Below are 18,931 nucleotides of genomic sequence, written 5' to 3'. Positions count from 1 at the left end.
ACGTTTCTTTGATACCGCATGGTAATGGCACGTAATCAGATGGTTTTAGCATTAGTTCACGCATATGCAATGATACCCCTGTGGGGGAATATTTGAGTCCTTGAATCATGGTCCTGGACCTCTGCTACTTGGATATCGTAAACCTATCATGCTTGAAAATAACGGCTATAATACAATCCCGCCCTTGTCCTACGTATGAACAGTGTATGTTGTGAGCCCCTTTCAAAATGATATTTACTCTCCAAAAAGACGTCGCACCCTTTTTAGCACGCTGTCCTTCTCAGGGTCATATGGATGTTCTTTGCTAGGGATTTCGAGTATAGTAGGGAAGGCAGATGTGTGGGTATCGATTCGATATCTGATCTTGTCGGCGATATGCTGGTTAATCAATACGATGCCGATGTCTTTTCGCTCTGTCGTAAACGACTCAAAGGCAGCTTCGATGGCTGATGTCTCTGTCTTGTTGTCGACAACTAGGAAGTTCTTCTGGGAGTCTGGAGGGTTCGTGACATGCTAATAATACTTGTCAACGAATACTCGACTTGGAGCAAATTAACTGTATATTGACTAAACAAGGTATAAAGTAAAGTAAACTCGAGATAGAAAGCTTACACCTATTCCTGCTAATAGCAAGCCTGTGACTGAGTCCTAGTCATTCCCATAATTAGTATTCTGGAGTCCCTTTGACTATGCGAGGACTGTGCACACCTCGTCTCCAATGACAGCTAAGAACTGCCTGTCCTTGTAGTCCGCGTGAGACGCCATTGTTCTGAGTCAATCAGGATTAGGCAGCGAGGACGTGATCCAGTCGAAATCGTGGGCGCTTTAGGTAGGTAGGTAGTCAATGGGGATAGGCTGGTGAGCTTAAGAGAATATGATGTACAGGCAATAAGGCACAATTGCAACCTTGGAAAGTAGAACATAGATGACCGCTGAAAGAGAGCTCTTACCGCCTAAGTTATGGCTGCAACACAGTCCCAACTAGCCCCCTACCCCGCCATTACTTAGGTACCTAGGTAGGTACCTACCTAGGCACGTATCCACCTAATCCAGCCAGTTGGCAGCTGCTATTTCATGCGCCTAGCAGGTAACTATGAGGTAAGCTTGCAGCACCCCTAGCAGATTTCGATTAATGGATCCGCGTCTTCGCAAAATTTCCATCTACGTTCGCGACATTCCATTACCGTGTTTTCTTTCAGGTCAAGAAAAATCGCCCTGTCTAAAAACGAAACAACCGAGCAACAAAGGCTCAAAGACAAATCACCGCTAGGTCGTGGCTTATTGTTGTAACTTCAATTAAACCACACATGTGAGCTTCGGAGGTATTCTGCTGCTGTTTCCCCCTTTTCCAAGTCGACTACAGAACACGATGCCGCCGCGACTGGTGCGTCGGAGACCGCTCGTGGAGCGTGTCAAGGCGATGCTGAACCCTATGGATTTCCTACTGTGGCTATCCGAAGAGATCGAGACGCGCGACTGGAACTCCAAGCTTGTCGGCACTCAGATGGGCGTGGCTATGAACTTCGCTTTCCTGCTCGCCAGGGCCAATAGTGGTGGTTCTTACGCTGTAGATCCCGTGTTCGAAGATGGCTCAGTGTCTGGTTGGTTTACCTTCTTTGTAAGTTCTTGGATCCATCAGTAGCTTCGAGCTGGATTGGATTGCTAACCACGCTTTTATGGCTGCATTGTAGGTCGGCACCATGATCTGGTCATTGGCTGGCTTCTCGGTCGTTAATGCGGCCTACACCATGTACCGATCCCGTCACTACCGACTATTCGAAGCGGATGTGGAGAAGGAGCCCGAAACCCCTTCGGCGCATCGCGTCCGCGTCCAGTCCTCCCCCGTGTCATCATCGCCTTTACGATTCTTGACGGGTATGATGGGCTCGGAGAGTGCAGAGTCGCGAGCGCATCCCGATCGAAGCCGAGACGTGTGGGAGGTGTCGGTTTGGGACCCGTTGCCGATTTGTCTGCAAATATTCTGTTTATTTAGTCCTGGCCACGTTTTGGTCTACATGATGTTTCTACCACTGGCCCCTTTGGATACGAGGCCGAGCATTACTGTTTTGAACTGCATCGTATTGCAGCTCATCTTGTCAGGACAGCTGCTCCTATTTCAGAACAGATTTACGCAGCAAAACAAGGACACGGCTATCATCCAAAAACAAGTTATGCACGAGTACGATACCAAGTTTGTCCATCCCAATCTGTATCCTACGGTTAGGGATGCAGCAACGCAAATTTCGCAGAATGAAGATGGTGACGACCTTGACGAGGATATACAAGTTGGCACGCCTACTGTTCAGCTTCGACGAGGCTTCCGAACGCGACCGAACCCCAACTACGTCAAACATATTGATCCGGATCGTAGCAATGGCTTTTCCAACAGCAGTTCCGGACTATTCACCCCTCCTGTATCAAAGAGATACACTGACAGTCTAGGAAGTGATATTAGGGGTCGCACTCCTCTAGCTGCTGCCAAGCCTCCTCACCGGAGAGGCACATCAGGCCTCTCCACATCATTTAACCCAAATTCATCCCAATTGGGAACTTCTACGAACTATACTTCTGCTCTTTCCTCTTCTACCAACACCGGTAACCATGGAGGTGATGGAGGATATATGGGCGTATATACCCACCCACAATCACCCCTGAAGAAGGCTCCTAGTTTAGGCGAGCTTCAGTTTAGATCACCGCGTAATAACAGCGAGATGGCTCAGCTCGAGCAATACCAATCGGCGAAGGACCGTGGCATTAGTCCTATGAAGAGCATTAGGAAAAGCACTGGCGCCACGAGCTCTCAGCCGGGTACTTGGGGACGGACCCAACAAACATCGTACGAGAGATATCCCTCCATGTGGCGATAAAAGGTCTGATATTTGTGGGTTATGCATCAACGTTAGGGGCAGGTTAGGGGAGTATGGGATGGGCGTCTACTGTATTACACTGCTTACATTAAGGACTTTTTCTACATTCACTAGCATTTGTACGAATACGAGCTGCATCTATAGAGAACTAAATAAAATAGCGGCAGCACTATTGTAATGACCGTTGACGTATCCCCCTTTTCTGATTTAACTTTCTTCAGTTGGTTGTGTTCCCCTTTAGGTTGGGATTAGAGCCTAAACGCTTATGCTTTCTATACTAGGTACTAACCTTGAACGAGTGCCGATATCCCTTAATCGTTAAACCTAAGCCGCACATTCCCCAACGTCTTGGTCCGATCCTTCCTAACTTTGATTCGTCTATCCACCTAAACGGTTCCCTGGTAGTTGCGTGCCGGCATTTTCTGATCTCATAGGCAAGGAAAACATGAACGGTGTTTCTTTAGCTCCGTTTCATGTCTGTTCCCTCTCCTCTCAGCCGGGTAACCACGATTCTCTCTTTCGTCCGGGTCTAGAAGGACTAGCATAATGTCAACTTCAAGACGTGGCCGGTCTTCATCGTTATTCTCGTCGTCGTCGTCGTCGTCGTTGCCACGTAGTTTGAGCTCGGATTGGCTTTTCATTTCTTCTCCCGCGAGCCAGAGCCAAACACCACCACCGATCCGACAGCGTACTTCAAGAAGGATGAGCCCCGCGAGGTCGTCGGTTGCCAACGCTGAGCAGCCGTCGTCCCAAAAGAGGGCATCCTCGCTCGCCGGCTTCTTCAGCAAGATCCTACCGAGTAACCGTCCAGAACAAGGAGGCACCCGCCGCACGGACTGGACGGGTGATAACGACAATGCGGTAGGGACGAGCCGTAGCGAACTGACGGGTTGGAACCTTGCCAAAGACAAGTTCCCTGCACACCATACATCGACAAGCGGACCAGAAGAACCTAGTAGTCACCGCCGGGTCTGGAGCTGGAGCCCGCAAAAGGGAGAGTCCAGGTTCGTTGAGAACTTACCGAGGGATCGATCCCGTGGGCGTGAACAAGTGCCGGAAGTTTCAGATCGTGAACCTCAGCCGCCTCGAAAGTCGGAGGCGCTGACAAGGACCGAAGTACACGAGCTCCTCCAGTCCAAGGAAGAAGCCAGGAGAAATCGACGGAACCTAAAGGAGAGTGGGGATTGGTTAGGGGTGCAAGGTGCTGATCCATACTCGGGACAGTTTTCAATCCTTACACCTACGGATACTCTTAGCTCTGAGACGACCGGCACGTCGACGCGTACGAAGCTAGCCGGGTTGGCGCGGAAAAAGAAAGCCGCGAGGTTAGAGTACGAGCAGCTCAGGTTGTTAGAAGAGCAAGAGAAGGATAAGGCTAGGCTAGACAGAGAGCAGGCGAAGCTTAACAAAATCGAACGCGTGAAGGAAGAGCTTAGACGTCAGCACCAATTCGCCAAATGGAGCCAGCACAAGCGCAACTGGTCTTCCGCCGCCGAACCCAACCTCAGTCCGATTGCCCAGTCCATAGACAGTGTGGCGCTTGGAAGCAGTGAGACATCTAGTTTGCTGATTTCAGAGCTGCCTACTGACTCCTTCTTATCAGATCCCGAGGATATCACATCAGCTATTCCAAATTTCTCTCGCCCTAATCGTCCGCCAGTATCAATGATTACTTCACAAGACCAAGCCGAACGGCTTGGTTACGATAGCACACAGCCTCAGGGGCGTAGGCGACTCAATCAATCTACCGACACTATTATTCATAACTCACCAGGTGTTAATTTCGAACCTACATATCTCACAAGGCCAGCCACCCAGCCGTCGGGGATACACCTTGACGCTGAGCAGCCGGACATTGGGCGGACGAAGAGTGAGAGGCATTTTTTATGGAGGCGCCGACGGGGGACAGATCCGGGGAAATCAGGTACAGCCCACCAAGGGGGGGTAGTGGTGTCCATGGTAGCCCAGAATCTGACGTCGAATTCGATCGAGCACATTCACAAGGATCACTTCGCCGACCTAACGATCCCGGATTATCATCTCCATCTCCTATCACCAGAACTAGTAGACACGGCCGACAGCCAGTCGACGCTTTCAGAAGACTCACCGTTGACAACGCCCAATCCAAGTTCTTTGGGGATGAACACGATGGCACTTTCCTCGACCACGAATTTGGTATACTCACAGGAGAACGGGAGAAGCAGCCAAAGCACAAATACAGCTCCAGTGATCTCATCATCTTCGAAGCTGAAAAACATAATGAGACGACCCTCAATCCGGCACAAGCTAGTTCCAAGCCTGTTAGCTACCGTTCACACCAAGGTCATAGAGAAACACCGTATGTCACCTCCGACTTTCGACGAACTTCAAGATCGCACGGTCAACAGTTTACCAGCAGACGCTCCAGTGTCCCAGAGCCAACCTTCACAGCCGGGCCAGCAAGGGAGGACCAGTTTAGAAAAGGCAAACAAGATGCTACACCACGCGGAAAACCACCTCAAGCAAGCCCGGAGAGAATGTGTGTCCACACCCACCACCACCATTACTGGCTGCGTTCCCGCTCAGCAGAGCCAAACCGATTGCCCGCAGCCAAAACGATGTGTCGAAGCCAGTCAGGTAGATGTCATAACAAACATTATCGACAGCCCGGCGACTCCGGCGTCCTTGCATCAGGACGACCCTTGCATGACGCCAGACCTAATACCAGAGGAACGAAGGACGCCTTCCCTTCCCACAGCGCCACAGAACAGCTTGCTGAATCCCGAGCGCGCCCAAGAGATACCAGGGACCGGTATTTCATCAACTCGCCGTGCGACGCCAGAAAAGAAGGAGCCAACCATAGTTTCCACACCAACGACTCCAAAGCTTTGCCGTCTCGCCCAAAAGAATGGCGCAACGAATCAAAGGGACATATCAGAGGACGAGGATGCAGTCGAGAAGACAGAAACGACCAAGATAGAAAAGGCCGAACACTTAGAAACCAAGAAGACAATCCGACAAGAACAAGCCGAGAGAATCAACCAAGAGAGTCGCAGTGCAAGTATGACTCGAACGCCAACAATAATTTCGCGAGAAGTACATCAGCGCCTGTCATACGAGGGACCAGAGGAGAGCATAGTAGAAGAAGCGGCACGAATTGCCATGTTGCGTTTAAGGGCCAAGGAAATAGTGAGAAGCAGGTCGGGCGACCGCCAAGTAAGCCGCAACCGGAGCCGAACTCCCAGTCCGGTGAGAAAGCAAGTCTCCAACGGCAAAACGACGGAGCCGAAGCGGTCGCTTCAAAAGCGGCCGAGGAAGAAACGCCACGGCGAAGAAGGCGCAGGCACCGGGCTTCCTTCCAAGCCTGAACACACCGAGGCGGATGAGAGCATTAATGAAGCACAGCATAAGAAAGGAGCTACAAAAGGATTTGCTGGTAAACGAGATGCATCCGTAATAGTAGTACAGTTCTGCAAGATAGTCTACATATTATTCTTAGGCCTAGCATGTACTTGGTGGGCCATAGTGCAGCCGGCTTTCAATCCGCAAAGCGATCTGTGGAAGAGGAGGTACAGGAAGGAGAGCACGTGGAGAGATATGGCCGTTTTCACGTCGGCGGGATTATTCTGCCTGGCCGGCGCATTGTGCGGTTGGTATATGTCAAAGCTGTTCTGATAGTTTTTAGAGCAATGACGCCTTAAAGGTTACCACAGTACAATAGGCTGATATTCCTGTACGGGTTATGTGTTTGGAGTCTGGGACTATATCTGACCAATGGTTGGACGATATGGGAATATGGCGTCGCTCTCGGAGAAACGAGACCCTCGAGACCGGGCTAGTAGTCGACTGCGGTATTCGGACATAGGTATGGGGCAGTAGGTTGTTCTAGACGGTTGAGGCTCCGACTAGAGCCGATGGTCCCGACGGAAACAAAAATTGGAGCTTGGGAGGCTCGACGGCAAACATCGGAGGATTACCGGTCCGCCAAATCGGGGCTTCTCACATAGACGATACGTACTACGTAGCAGTAGGTACTTAATATGCATTAGCCAAAGGTGCGGTGTATGTATATACCGCATTCATTAGAGGTAGTTTTATGGAAAATCAGCAATAGCTTCGCGTCCCGATTTCGCTATTTTTGGGGGGGTTTCATAAAAGGCTCGCACGAGACCTATCCGAAGTCTGGAAGAGAGATGCAGGTATGGTTCGGATAGTGCAGGTGGTTGCAGGTAATCTGCGGTGTAGGAATGTGTTCTATAATGGGTAACCTTACATGTACCGCTGTACCCCTTACCATCTTACCATCGCACAGAAAGAGCGGAGCGTGGGTGATCTGCCAGGGATCTTGTACCACCTACCTACGAAGTTATAGATTTTATTAGGGCAATTTCATTGGACTAGCTAAAGACCTAGAGCTACCGAGGTGACATCATAAGTATCTCACCTCTCATCCCCGAGTGGATGCAATTGGGGAATTTTCCTGTAAGTGTCCGAATCGTGTTACCCATAACCTTGATTGATTAAGTCTTTACCGCCCTTGCCTTGAGAATGTTTTTTTTTCCCTTCTCTATAGTGAATACGAGAGTAATTAGTGTTGGATAGAGAGAGAATTGGAGAATTATATGCCGCCCGGTGAGAAGTGTTCCTGGGTCCGATATGGGTAGGTATCTTGTCTGCATGCAATCATCAGCGTATGTAGGTACTTTTGCAGTTTACTCTTGCAGTTTACTCGCACCGAAGGCCCCTCACGTGGGGTAGCGGGGTGTTTCTAGACATGGCATCTCGCAACTGCCCTTGCACCAACCAATCACCGTTCCACAGATTCAAATCCCATCCTTACCGGTACATACATATGTACCCCGCTACCGGAGAACAGGGTCCTCCTTCCGATGTTCGGCGGACCGTATACCTAAGGCAAAAGAGAGGAAAAAATGTGAAACGCAAGAAGTGAACTTCGTTGTACCTAGGTAGAGCTTTCCTGTGCCGGCGTCGCCGCCTTCCTTTGACTTCAACATGTACATTCTTCCCTTCTTTCCCTAATATTTATTTAAAGCCTCTCCCCGCATTTATAGATTTTCAACCGGTCAGCCGCCCGTCTTAGTGATTCTACTCCCTTTTCCCTTACTTTCTCACGACGTAGTTTTTATTTTATTTCCATATCTATCCACTTCCTCTCGTTCAGATTCAGCGTGCGTGCGTGCGCCGAGATAAAGCTTCCTCAAGGGGTCACGAAGATAAGGGAAATCATATTTCAAAGGTCTTTTCAAGATGCCTGTTGCCGAAGGTGCTCCACAGACCTTGTACGACAAGATTCTAGCTGCTCATGTCGTGGATGAGAGGCTCGACGGCACAGTCCTTCTCTATATCGGTATGCGCCACCCAATTAGGAATTGCTTGAGAGTTATACTAATTCGCCTTCGTGAAATAGACAGACACCTTGTCCACGAGGTCACTTCACCTGTACGTGATACTTCAAACATCCAGGAACTTATGTTTGGCGTACCAAATCTAACTAGAGCCACAGCAAGCCTTTGAAGGCTTAAAGAATGCAGGGCGCCAAGTACGACGACCAGACTGCACCCTCGCCACCACAGATCACGTATGTTACTTCACTATAACCTCCTATAGATCATTGGCTAGAAAAAGCTGACCTTCAATTTTGAAGAATGTTCCCACAAAGTCCCGAAAAGGCATCAAGGACATTGCCACCTTCATCGAACAAGACGACTCTCGCATACAGTGCATAACTCTAGAGGAGAACGTTAAAGAATTCGGTATCACCTACTTCGGTCTAGGCGACAAACGTCAGGGCATTGTCCATGTCATCGGCCCCGAGCAAGGTTTCACCCTCCCCGGTACCACTTTGGTCTGTGGTGACAGCCACACCTCTACACATGGCGCTTTCGGCTGCTTCGCCATTGGTATTGGTACCAGTGAAGTCGAGCACGTCCTAGCCACCCAGTGCCTCATCACCAAGAGAAGCAAGAACATGAGGATACAAGTCGAAGGTGAGCTGGCACCTGGCGTTAGTTCCAAAGACGTCGTGCTCCACGCCATTGGCTTAGTCGGAACCGCTGGCGGCACTGGCTGTGTCATTGAGTTCTGCGGCTCTGTCATCCGTAGCTTAAGTATGGAAGCTCGTATGTCCATCTGCAACATGTCAATCGAGGCTGGTGCTCGAGCTGGTATGGTGGCCCCTGATGATATCACCTTCGAATATCTTAAGGGCAAGCCTCTGGCTCCTCCTTACGGTACGCCCGAATGGGATCGTGCTATCAAGTACTGGAAGACTCTCCAGTCGGACCCCGGCGCCAAGTATGACGTTGATGTCCAAATCGATGCCAAGGATATCATCCCCACTGTGACCTGGGGTACAAGTCCCGAGGACGTCATTCCCATCACCGGTGTTGTACCTGACCCCGAAACATTTAAGACCGATTCGAAGAAGGCAGCTGGCCGAAGGATGCTCGAATACATGGGTCTCACTGCCGGTACTCCTATGGAAGAGATTGTTGTTGACAAGGTCTTCATTGGTTCCTGCACAAACTCGCGAATCGAGGATCTCCGAGCTGCTGCCCAAGTCGTCAAGGGCAAGAAGAAGGCCGATAACGTCAAGCGCGCCATGATTGTGCCTGGTTCCGGAGTCATCAAAGACCAAGCTGAAGCTGAGGGTCTTGATAAGATCTTCCTTGACGCCGGGTTTGAATGGAGAGAAGCGGGGTGCAGTATGTGCCTTGGCATGAACCCCGATATTCTATCGCCCAAGGAACGATGTGCAAGCACAAGCAACCGAAACTTCGAGGGTAGACAAGGTGCCCAGGGCAGGACACATTTGATGTCCCCGGTCATGGCGGCGGCGGCTGCCATTGTTGGCAAGCTTGCCGACGTCCGAAAGTTGACCGAGTACAAGGCCAGCCCCCATATTGAAGCTTACAAATTAAACCCCGCAACATCATTTGGCAAGGCGCACGTCGATGAGAGTATCGAGGATGACGATACCGCCAAGGAAAGACTTACTGATCAGCCTGAGGACGTTTCGCCGCATGTTAACACCGCTGCTACGGAGGCTGCCGGCTCCCAGGGTCTACCGAAATTCACTGTCCACAGGGGAATTGCTGCTCCCCTAGACCGAGCTAATGTCGATACCGACGCCATCATCCCCAAGCAGTTCCTCAAGACTATCAAGCGAACTGGGCTCGGCACTGCTCTATTCTATGATTCAAGATTCAACGAGGATGGCACGCCTAACCCCGATTTCGTTCTTAACCAAGAGCCATGGACGAATGCCAAGGTCTTGGTCTGCACAGGGCCTAACTTCGGATGTGGTAGCTCGAGAGAACACGCTCCCTGGGCCTTGAACGATTTCGGTATCCGGTGTATCATTGCTTCGTCGTTCGCCGACATTTTCTTCAACAACACCTTCAAGAACGGCATGTTACCCATCGCCATCAAGAACCAGGCCGACCTCGACAAGATTGCCGCGGAAGCCCGTGCTGGTAAGGAGATCGAAGTTGATCTTCCCAACCAAGTCATCCGCGACGCTACCGGCAACGAACTCTGCGGGTTCGAGGTCGAGGAGTTCCGCAAGCACTGCTTGGTTAACGGTCTCGATGACATCGGCCTAACCCTCCAGCTTGAGGACAAGATTGTCGATTACGAGAAGAACGCCTCGATTAGGACCCCCTGGGTCGACGGCACGGGATACCTGAAGAGGAAAGGACGCGGCGGCCGACTAGCGGCCAAGCCGGTGCCGGTACCCGCGACAAATCGCGGACAGGAACTCAAGGACCCCATCGATTGGTAAAGGAAACGGAGGGCGCTTTTTTGTTGCGTTGATTTACATCCACAGGTTCGGCGTTTTGCTGGGAAAATGAATGGTCTTTTAAGAATCGACAATTTTAAATGCAGCACTTGCTTGCGTCGTTGATTTAATTTACTGCGGCTTACGTTCGACGATAATTGGAACGTTATGGAATGGAATGATGGTAGTGATAGTTACCAGTTACCTTGAGGCATCTCAGGTCAGGTTCAGTTATGCCCTTTGCATGAACGAATTCGATTTCGACGCCCAGGGTTGATGATGACGCGGTGGATTATATAATCCTAAATAAATGGATTGTCTTTGACAAAAAGAATCTCGTGTTTGCCTTGCTTCATCAAAACATCTAGTGATTAAGGTTACGGTGCTTAGGTATTCGTTCGTATGGTCGTATTAAATGCCTGTGCCGAATTCATTCCCGCATACTATTGATCGATTAAGGTATGAGAAAGGAACTCAGATACAGTCGGCTGTTTAAGAAGTCGCGTTTAGACGGGGCGAATTAGAAGTTGCCACGATTTGTTATATACCTATGTATGCGTATACGCCATTAAATACTTTGCAGCTAACCTTTCCCCCTCCTTATACTTTCCTCTATTTCATCCCTCTCCTCTCCTGGAAGTTTCCCCTTCTAACTGAGAGGAAACTTTCATTAGTTTATGGCACCCTTATCAATATCTAACTGAGACTATATATCACATATTAAATAATAGATACTGCCCCGTTCAAAGGGTATTCATTATATATCACGTCACGACTATGTATTAGTATTGTAATAACACGCAATTATCTTAGGAGATTTATGTTCATTCCTTTTCATATCTACATACCTGGAGATTATATACCTAGGTAGGTACCTAGGTAGGTATTGTTCCGTTGAGATGACCATCCGAGAGCTACCTAACTGAGAAGCAAGCATAAAGGGCTAATATTACAATACAAAGCTGCGGCTCTGTGCTGAAGCAAAATCCCCTTCCTTAGGTAGTGTTTCCGTTCACAACAAAAATATATAGGTAGGTAGGTAGTTTTACACGTGGTCTATGTATGTATTTCACCCTAGACCCAACATAGCTCGCCGACTTAACCTACTCGCTGACACACCACGTAAACACCGTACACCGGCTCTTCTCCAACACCCGGGTGCTAGGTAACTTCCTGTCCCGCAGACAGCCGTCGTACATGGCGCCCGTATCGTTATTGGACGTAGCGCGCTGGCATACTACGCGCTCCAGCCACGGGGTATTCCGGCCGCGCACTAGGTTCTGGTATGCGTCGTCGCCTTCTTCTTCTTCGTCGTTGTCGTCTACTTCTAAGACTAGGAGCTCGCGCAGCGAGACCGGTAGTGCGGCTCTCAGGTCCTCGGGCGTCGGGAAGTCGGCGCGGGACAGCGCTAGAAATTGTAGGTTGGTGTTAAGGGAGGATAGGGCGCGGAGGAAGCGGGCGCATGGGGTTAGTGTTTTGGAGTTGGAATTGGAATCGGGGTGGGGATCGGGGTCGGTAGCACCGGCTAACCCGTCCTCAAATGCCGTCGTGTCGAGATATAAAAACTCGAGGTTCTGGCCGTATAGCTCGAGCGCCTCGGCGAAACATGGTGCCCGCGAGGGCCGCACGTTGCCGGTTCGCATCTTGACGAAGAGCGAGCGCGTGCGGCCGCATGCCGCGAGTAGCGTGACTAGGCCCTTACCGCTAAGACGGCACGACTCGAGCGTTATGTCGACTGGGCCACGGCCCTGCAGGTGAGTTTTAGGGAGCTCGGGGAAGGGTGGTGGTAAAGGCTGGCTGCCGTCGACGGTAGTATCTCCCAAGTTCCCAAGCTCAAGATGCTGCAGCCTCGGCAGGGCAAGCACATCCAGAGCGTCTGCGAGGCATAAGCCATTAACGTAATCGCCCAGCTGGACGTACCGAACGGCGCTAAGCATAGCTTCCCGGCCATCCCGCGGCGGATCCTGGAGCTGTGCATGCGCGCACCGGAGCACCTGTCTCGTCCGCGGCCCGCATCCCCTATCGAGAGCCGGGATCATAAGGACTTCGATGTCGGTGCACAGAATCAGCACGAACGCGAGCAGCGCGTCGCCCACATCATACAGCATCTCGGCGACAATGCCATCCTTCACGTCGTCCGGAACAGCAGAGCCAACCCCCGCGAGCGCCTCGCGGTACCGCGCGCTCAAGTCCGCCTTAGCAGCCAAGGATTTCCAGCGGGCATCCTTCCAGGGGCGGGAAGCGACCTCCTTGACGAAGCGGGCGAGGTGCGGCTTCTGCGAAAGCTTCCAGCAGAGGTAGCACAGGAGGTCGGTGGAGCGGTGGAAGTTCCAGGGCGCGTCGGCGGTCTGGGGCCGATAGTTCTGGACGGCGATGTGGACGTACGGGGTCGCGACGCGGCGCCATTTCCGGCTGACGCCGCGCAGGCTGAGGATGGTAGACAGGTCGGCCTTGCGGTCCAGCTTGTCCACGACGCCTATGAGGATTTCTTCGGGCAGGGAGTCCATGTTGGATAGTTCCGAATTAGGGATGCTGCCTAGTTTAGAAAAGGATAGGGATAGGGACAGGGACATGGTGGGCGGGGTATTATTAATTATTTTAATCATCAGGTATCTTCTATTCCATGCGATGGGAATCTTCGATAAGGTGTCTGGTGAGGAGAAGGTGGTCGTCGTAATATATGATGCCTAAGGTTAGGTACCTAAGCTATTCCGTCTCACTTGGTCTCACGCACCACGCACCACAGTGATATAGCTACCTAACCTAGGTAGGTAGCCACCTCACCATCGTCTCATAGGGCTAGCCAACCGGGTTTGCAGCGCATTCGCTCAGCTTGTTGCAGATCCGATGCTGAGTCATCCGGCTTCTCATCCGGCGGAGGTGTTGGGAGGCTTGGAAGGCTTCACAAAATCCGTCCCCTGTAGCGGACATAAGGGGATATAAGCCAATAAGAATCGCGGGTTTGGAGCCAAGTAGTCATTGCAACCAATCATATTCAACTATGACTATATGAGAACCTTCAATCAGGTTTTAATTGGCTAGGGCAAAGTCCCTTACACGGGGTGGATTTTCTGAAGCTTGTCTAACATATCGTCGGACATACGAGGTAGCTCGGCGTAAGTGTCTCCTACCTGTATTGACATAATTGAATGCTTCATATCTAGTTTATAGGTAATAATCAGCTGTTATCATCTCTATTTTTAATGACATAAGTATCACAAGTTATGGCTCAACTGAGATTGGGTCCACGTTATAAAATATGTCACAAAAAATGTTAGCAAAGGCTTATGTAATATACCTAATACCCGTAATCCTCTGGTGTTAATTTAGGCGTTAAAGTCGGCCCGGATTACATGAGATGGGTATACCTATTGCGGTTAGTAAATCGAAAGCCGAATATTATTTCATAAAACTCCATAATTATTTCATAAAACTCCATATACGTACGTGGACAGTAAACAGCTGCGGGATCACCACTTGATATCAACGCGCGCACACCATGTTAAATGAAGAGAGCACCTATCCGTATTATCTATCGCTACGCTCGCGCCGAGCATAGCATTAGAGCCCGCAATTATTTGTATATCGTAGTATCGGTATCCTGTCGGTATCATCACCCTGTCATTCCAAGCACGCCTATCTCCCCTGGAGCCGCTCAACGCCACACTAAGACCGAGACCGAGACCGAGACCGAGACTACTTACCTATTGCCGACCCTCAAACTCATAGCAAAAGCAAAATTCCCATCCCGCCAACGCCCATCCGAGGGCTATTGACCTTCACTTACACACCCTAAGTCGGTGTGAATTATCTTCCCGGGTTGTACTATAGGGAGATACACGCCTACAGCTTTCTTCTGAAGCCACTGGGTTTTCTACTCTCTGCCATTCGTTTCTTCTTACTCCACCAGATGGTAGAGACTTGACATGCCCGTTCCGTGACTCTAGTAATTCCCACTTCTCCAAACCTATCCTACAGGTAACCAAACCCGTAGAAGTAAGCGCCAATACGCCAATCATCGTACTGGCGACAAACAATATTGGCCCTAGCCAAATAGACGATAACATAGTCGATTCCCACGCGTCTATAAACACCTAAGGTGCCGTGTGTAGTGCTTCTATCAATAGACTGGTTTGCCGATGCCTTGTATTCTTGCATACTCCAATTGTCCGTCAATAAGGAGACGTCTTACCGAAATATAAGAAGGTGGGACGAAATGGCGCGGCATTCGTGCGGGATACACCAGGATCGCCAAAATTAACGTGCTGCTGTTCGTAAGACCGGCCATACTATTTTACCTGGTCCCTGAACATCATGAATTCGCGGATCTTGGCCTGATGATCTGCATGGGCGCTGAGCCACTGTTGACGAACCACCTGATCTTGCTCAAGCTCTGCCAGGTAGTCGCGTGCAGCATCGCTACCCCCCAAAGATGTATCAAGCCACGCTACTCCTCGCTGTTGACGACGGATCTTGAAATTTTCCTGGCGAGTAGTGAAATGAGCCATGATTCTAGCATTGAAGCTTTCCCACTTATCCATATACTGATAGAAGTCCTGTGCATATTTACTGAATTGTACTTGATTGGGACGGATCCCCGCTGTAAGCACAGCCTGGGGAAGCCGTGGTGCAACTGGCGGAGCTGGGAATTCGAGTGTTGTAGGCTTGGGCGGATGTTCCTTGTCAAGAGGGATGTGCTCCGAAGGCTTACTCTGAAAGGGCAATGTAGTCTTCAGATCCCCGAAATCTCCAAGACCCCTAGGAGCTGGATCGACAAATGGTTCTACCCTCTTGAAGTCTGAGAATGTAGTACGGAACTCATCGGTATCTTCCGACCCACCATGCTGGGCGACAAAGGGGTGCGCCGCAGGAATAGAAGCTGTATCAGGAGCAGAAGTTTGGGCGAAATTTCCCGTTGTAGTATTTCCGTCTCGCGTCGGACTTGTGGACTTGGCACGCACATCGTTGACGTTACCTGCTCTCCACTCTTCTCTGTGAGGCTCGACGGGTATTTTGCGTGCACCATTCATCTGGGACACCTTAGGGGTGTCGTTGGCCTTCTCCGACGGGGGCGAGTCAATATCCATAGCGGTTGCAGTATCCACGTTAGCCGGCGCAGATCCCGAAGATTGGTGACCTTCTTGCCACCCCTCACTCTCCTCCTCATCTACTAATCCGGCCGTGCCCGCCGTCATTTTAACAGGTTTGGATTTCTTCAGGTTCGCGCGGCGAGATGGAGAGCTGGACGTACTACGTGGTGGCTGTGGCTCGAAATGTCGGGTTTCTATCTTGTCACTCCATCCCCAAGGTGAAAACCCAAGTCCTACTCCATTTCCTACACCACCACTCTGCGTCGATGGAACGCTATCCGTCTCCGTATGTCTGGATCTCGGCACTTGTCGCCGACCTACACGGCTGCGCGAATGGGGTGGTACCCTGGTTGGTGTCGTCTGGGGATCACTTGCCGAGGCTATACCGGCACTAAACTTCCAATCCTCAGGCAGCTCGTCATCAACAAACCTAGTATTGATGCTGTCGGCGCTGTTTCTGGTGAGTCCAGCACCCTGGCTATGTATGTCGCTTCCGGCCGGGAAAGTGAAGCTAGAAGAGTATTTTTGGTCAGTATTGAGTCTAGTCCTCTTGGTAGGAGATGTGTAATGTTCGACTTCGTCATTGACTTCCGATGAAAAGGTACCGGATTTTCTACCATAGTTCGATCGATTATTGATGAGACTGTCAACAGCGATTCTCTGCTTCTCCTCGACAGGGAGTAGGTAAGGATTCTGCTTAAGCTTAATCCCTCCACTCGAAGGGTTGTGAACCTGGGGGGCGGGATAATAACGGCTCGCATTAATAGAATGAGATAAATGACCACTTATGTGGTCGTTTGTCTGTCTGGTATAGTGGTGTTGGGGATTGGATGAGCTGGAAGGATTGAGAAATAGTGGTGCATACACTGAAGGACCGTTGGTAGCCTGGGTAGAGCTAGGACCTGCTACAAATATGGAATTAGTCTCAAAACTAAGAACGACACTATAAATCTAAGTCGGCAACATACGTTTACTAGCATTTGTTGTCGGTGGAGTTTCGGCGGTTCCTGGTCGAGGCGGTGGATAAACACCGTTCGCTTCGGCTGATTGCTTATACCTATCGTTAAATCGCGACTGGAAGGTACTATTGCCGCTGGGGACCTGTTCATTAGTTGATGGCTTAGTGCCCTTGCCAGGCTTTCTTGAATCTTCAGATCCCCCGTCGTTACTAGAACTTCGCGGCGTGCTAGAACTTCGGGCACGAGATTGGGGGAACGTTCCAGGCATCTCTGCTTTGCGGGGTGATCGCGTGCTCGTAGTTCGTCCTATTCCTGGCACGTCGTCAAATAAACTTGTCTTCTCCCCGCCAGGAGAATGGTAGGGCATGCTCTGCCGCTCGTCCCAAATTTTCTCCCTAAATTGAGCAAGTGGGTCTGCCGTAGTGGACGTGCGAGAATCAGCTGGTGCCGTATCGGATGGTACTTCGGTATCGGATGGTACTTCGGTAAACATGGCTGGGTGTGTTCGAGTCGTAAAGTAATTCTTGCTCGTGACGGGAGGCTCGTCCGCTTGCCCGGGGGAGCGCGGCATAAACCCTGTCCGCCTACTGCCAAACGATGCCTGGGCCTTCTGTTGCTGATACGCAGTTCTAGGCGGGACGGATTCCGAGTCTGACGGTTTTGTATTACGTGCTGCTGATGTTGGTGCTCGACCAGGGGTTTGGGGAGGCGCTCTTCGGGAGGCGTTTGGCCTCATATTTTCCCAGGCGTCAGCATAACTCTTGCGAGATTGGGGATCGTCTCGAGGGGTAGCTTTAGGCGCTCGAGGCATATTCGTAGTGAAGCTCGTATAACGCTGGGCTCCCGAATGAGGTCTAGTAGGAGACCTCTGCGTCGTATGTCGCGTCGGCGGCGGCGGATACTGCTTGGCAATATCTTGCCATGGATTGCCCCGAACACCAGATCCCCTAGGGTTGCGTATGGAATACGTCCTGCGTGCATCGTCATATTGCCTTCTCAAGGTCTCATCGCTTAGTATTTCGTGGGCAGACTGGATAGTTTGAAACTTCGGATTCACTTCAACTTCTCGTCCTGGATTGCGGTCCGGATGGTATTTGAGCGCTAGATATGTAGGAGTTAGCTAGGGGCGGATAGTAAATATACCGTGAGGAGGCTCGGACGAAACTTACCCAGTTTTTTGAATTGCTTTTTGACCTCTTCGGTAGAAGCACTCGCGGACAGTTCTAAGTCCGCGTAATAATCGCGAGTTTTGTCCCACTTAGGCATTATGACAGCTCTAGGAGAAAAGTCTAGAGCGAGTAGAAGTGATATGCGACATGCGATAGGGTAATAAAATCTTCTGCTCTATCATTCCAAAGCGAAGGGCTGTTAATTTGTGTGAGGATGAAGGAGCAGTTGGATGGCAGGTATGTAAGTAGTTAAGTTAAGGGAGCTGATTTGGTAATTTGTTTTCGGTGAGGATACCAGGAATGGAAAATTTGGAGTATGAAAGCGTAGGTAACCAAGGAGCACAGCCCGATTTATTTTTATCGCGATACGAGTGACAGGCACCAGCGGGGGAAGAGGCTGGAGCTTGTGGGATATGCTGAAGCCTCGACCGATAGAAATTTCTAAATAATTCTTAGAGAAAATGAGCTGGCAAATACGCGGCTTCGACAAGGTGAATAAAGTAAATAGAAGTTGTAGATTATTGCAGCTGTGTTCGCGTGTACCAATACACCACCTAACCGTTCTGCTGTTGTAACGGGCTGACTGGGTAACTAGGTGACGGGGTGGGGTGGATGGGATGATAGGTGATGGATAAACGCCGCGCACAATACATAAGTGTATTAAGGTTTAAGGTGATCAAAGGTACCTACACCTAGGTAACAGCGGTGCCCTGAACGATACCTACCTAGTAGTCTGCAGGAACTTGGAAGGTGGGATAGTGGGGTTTAGTGGGACTTGGCGGGTGGGGAATGGAAAGAGATTATTGAGACTGGAAATAAAACGAGGGAACTAAAGTTACCTCCTAATTACCTAACACTAGGTAATATTTTTCAAGATTTCGGTGTTGTTTTTTATATTTTTAGAGGGATTTTTCGTCGGTAAAGGGTCAAGAGAGTAGATCAACCGACTTAAATATTATGGAAGCTGACGATGATGAAAATCTCGTGCATGGCAAACCCTTGTCGAGATGAAATGGTCCGTGTGATGTAGCATAACCTAATGCATGTCATCTACATAGTGCAGGTG

General features: G+C 50.3%; 6 protein-coding genes across 6 annotated transcripts; 3 read left to right on the top strand and 3 right to left on the bottom strand.

Annotated features, from left to right (window-relative positions):
- Window positions 1-108: 108 nt before the first annotated feature.
- Window positions 109-914, bottom strand: F4817DRAFT_327365 (vacuolar ATP synthase). Its single transcript, XM_049302022.1, has 3 exons — window positions 709-914; window positions 613-648; window positions 109-513 (listed from the first exon to the last, which is right to left on the bottom strand). Exons 1-3 carry the CDS (start codon window positions 763-765, stop codon window positions 235-237), a joined length of 372 nt encoding a protein of 123 aa, XP_049162527.1. The 5' UTR covers window positions 766-914; the 3' UTR covers window positions 109-234.
- Window positions 915-1,369: 455 nt separating this feature from the next.
- F4817DRAFT_312657 (uncharacterized protein) lies at window positions 1,370-2,867 on the top strand (the record flags this gene model as incomplete). The annotated part of the gene is made up of 2 exons (XM_049300156.1): window positions 1,370-1,618; window positions 1,692-2,867. 2 exons carry the CDS (start codon window positions 1,370-1,372, stop codon window positions 2,865-2,867), a joined length of 1,425 nt encoding a protein of 474 aa, XP_049162526.1.
- Window positions 2,868-3,140: 273 nt separating this feature from the next.
- On the top strand, window positions 3,141-6,636 carry F4817DRAFT_242086 (uncharacterized protein). Its single transcript, XM_049299054.1, has one exon. It carries the CDS (start codon window positions 3,414-3,416, stop codon window positions 6,519-6,521), a length of 3,108 nt encoding a protein of 1,035 aa, XP_049162525.1. The 5' UTR covers window positions 3,141-3,413; the 3' UTR covers window positions 6,522-6,636.
- A 1,320-nt stretch (window positions 6,637-7,956) lies between these two features.
- On the top strand, window positions 7,957-11,036 carry F4817DRAFT_241998 (aconitase family-domain-containing protein). The gene is made up of 4 exons (XM_049299052.1): window positions 7,957-8,214; window positions 8,275-8,306; window positions 8,371-8,445; window positions 8,512-11,036. Exons 1-4 carry the CDS (start codon window positions 8,115-8,117, stop codon window positions 10,648-10,650), a joined length of 2,346 nt encoding a protein of 781 aa, XP_049162524.1. The 5' UTR covers window positions 7,957-8,114; the 3' UTR covers window positions 10,651-11,036.
- A 714-nt stretch (window positions 11,037-11,750) lies between these two features.
- F4817DRAFT_312654 (uncharacterized protein) lies at window positions 11,751-13,220 on the bottom strand (the record flags this gene model as incomplete). The annotated part of the gene is made up of 1 exon (XM_049300155.1): window positions 11,751-13,220. The coding sequence occupies one exon, from the start codon at window positions 13,218-13,220 to the stop codon at window positions 11,751-11,753; it is 1,470 nt and encodes a 489-aa protein (XP_049162523.1).
- Window positions 13,221-14,825: 1,605 nt separating this feature from the next.
- On the bottom strand, window positions 14,826-18,142 carry F4817DRAFT_242043 (uncharacterized protein). The gene is made up of 3 exons (XM_049299053.1): window positions 17,866-18,142; window positions 16,706-17,797; window positions 14,826-16,642 (listed from the first exon to the last, which is right to left on the bottom strand). The coding sequence occupies exons 1-3, from the start codon at window positions 17,960-17,962 to the stop codon at window positions 14,937-14,939; spliced, it is 2,895 nt and encodes a 964-aa protein (XP_049162522.1). The 5' UTR covers window positions 17,963-18,142; the 3' UTR covers window positions 14,826-14,936.
- Window positions 18,143-18,931: the final 789 nt, after the last annotated feature.

The sequence above is a fragment of the Daldinia loculata genome (assembly GCF_022478755.1).
Source record: "Daldinia loculata strain CBS 113971 unplaced genomic scaffold F4817scaffold_6, whole genome shotgun sequence".
NCBI lineage: Eukaryota > Fungi > Ascomycota > Sordariomycetes > Xylariales > Hypoxylaceae > Daldinia > Daldinia loculata.
This window is presented reverse-complemented; position numbering and strand designations above follow the sequence as displayed.

Coding starts and splice junctions, on each gene's coding strand:
- F4817DRAFT_242043 (XM_049299053.1), bottom strand. CDS start 17,962: ATGCCTAAGTGGGACAAAACTCGCGATTATTACGCGGACTTAGAACTG. Junction 17,798..17,865: donor AAAGCAATTCAAAAAACTGG/GTAAGTTTCGTC, acceptor CTACATATCTAG/CGCTCAAATACCATCCGGAC. Junction 16,643..16,705: donor GACAACAAATGCTAGTAAAC/GTATGTTGCCGA, acceptor CCATATTTGTAG/CAGGTCCTAGCTCTACCCAG.
- F4817DRAFT_241998 (XM_049299052.1), top strand. CDS start 8,115: ATGCCTGTTGCCGAAGGTGCTCCACAGACCTTGTACGACAAGATTCTA. Junction 8,215..8,274: donor CACAGTCCTTCTCTATATCG/GTATGCGCCACC, acceptor TTCGTGAAATAG/ACAGACACCTTGTCCACGAG. Junction 8,307..8,370: donor TCCACGAGGTCACTTCACCT/GTACGTGATACT, acceptor CTAGAGCCACAG/CAAGCCTTTGAAGGCTTAAA.
- F4817DRAFT_327365 (XM_049302022.1), bottom strand. CDS start 765: ATGGCGTCTCACGCGGACTACAAGGACAGGCAGTTCTTAGCTGTCATT. Junction 649..708: donor TAGCTGTCATTGGAGACGAG/GTGTGCACAGTC, acceptor GGGAATGACTAG/GACTCAGTCACAGGCTTGCT. Junction 514..612: donor TGCTATTAGCAGGAATAGGT/GTAAGCTTTCTA, acceptor AAGTATTATTAG/CATGTCACGAACCCTCCAGA.
- F4817DRAFT_242086 (XM_049299054.1), top strand. CDS start 3,414: ATGTCAACTTCAAGACGTGGCCGGTCTTCATCGTTATTCTCGTCGTCG.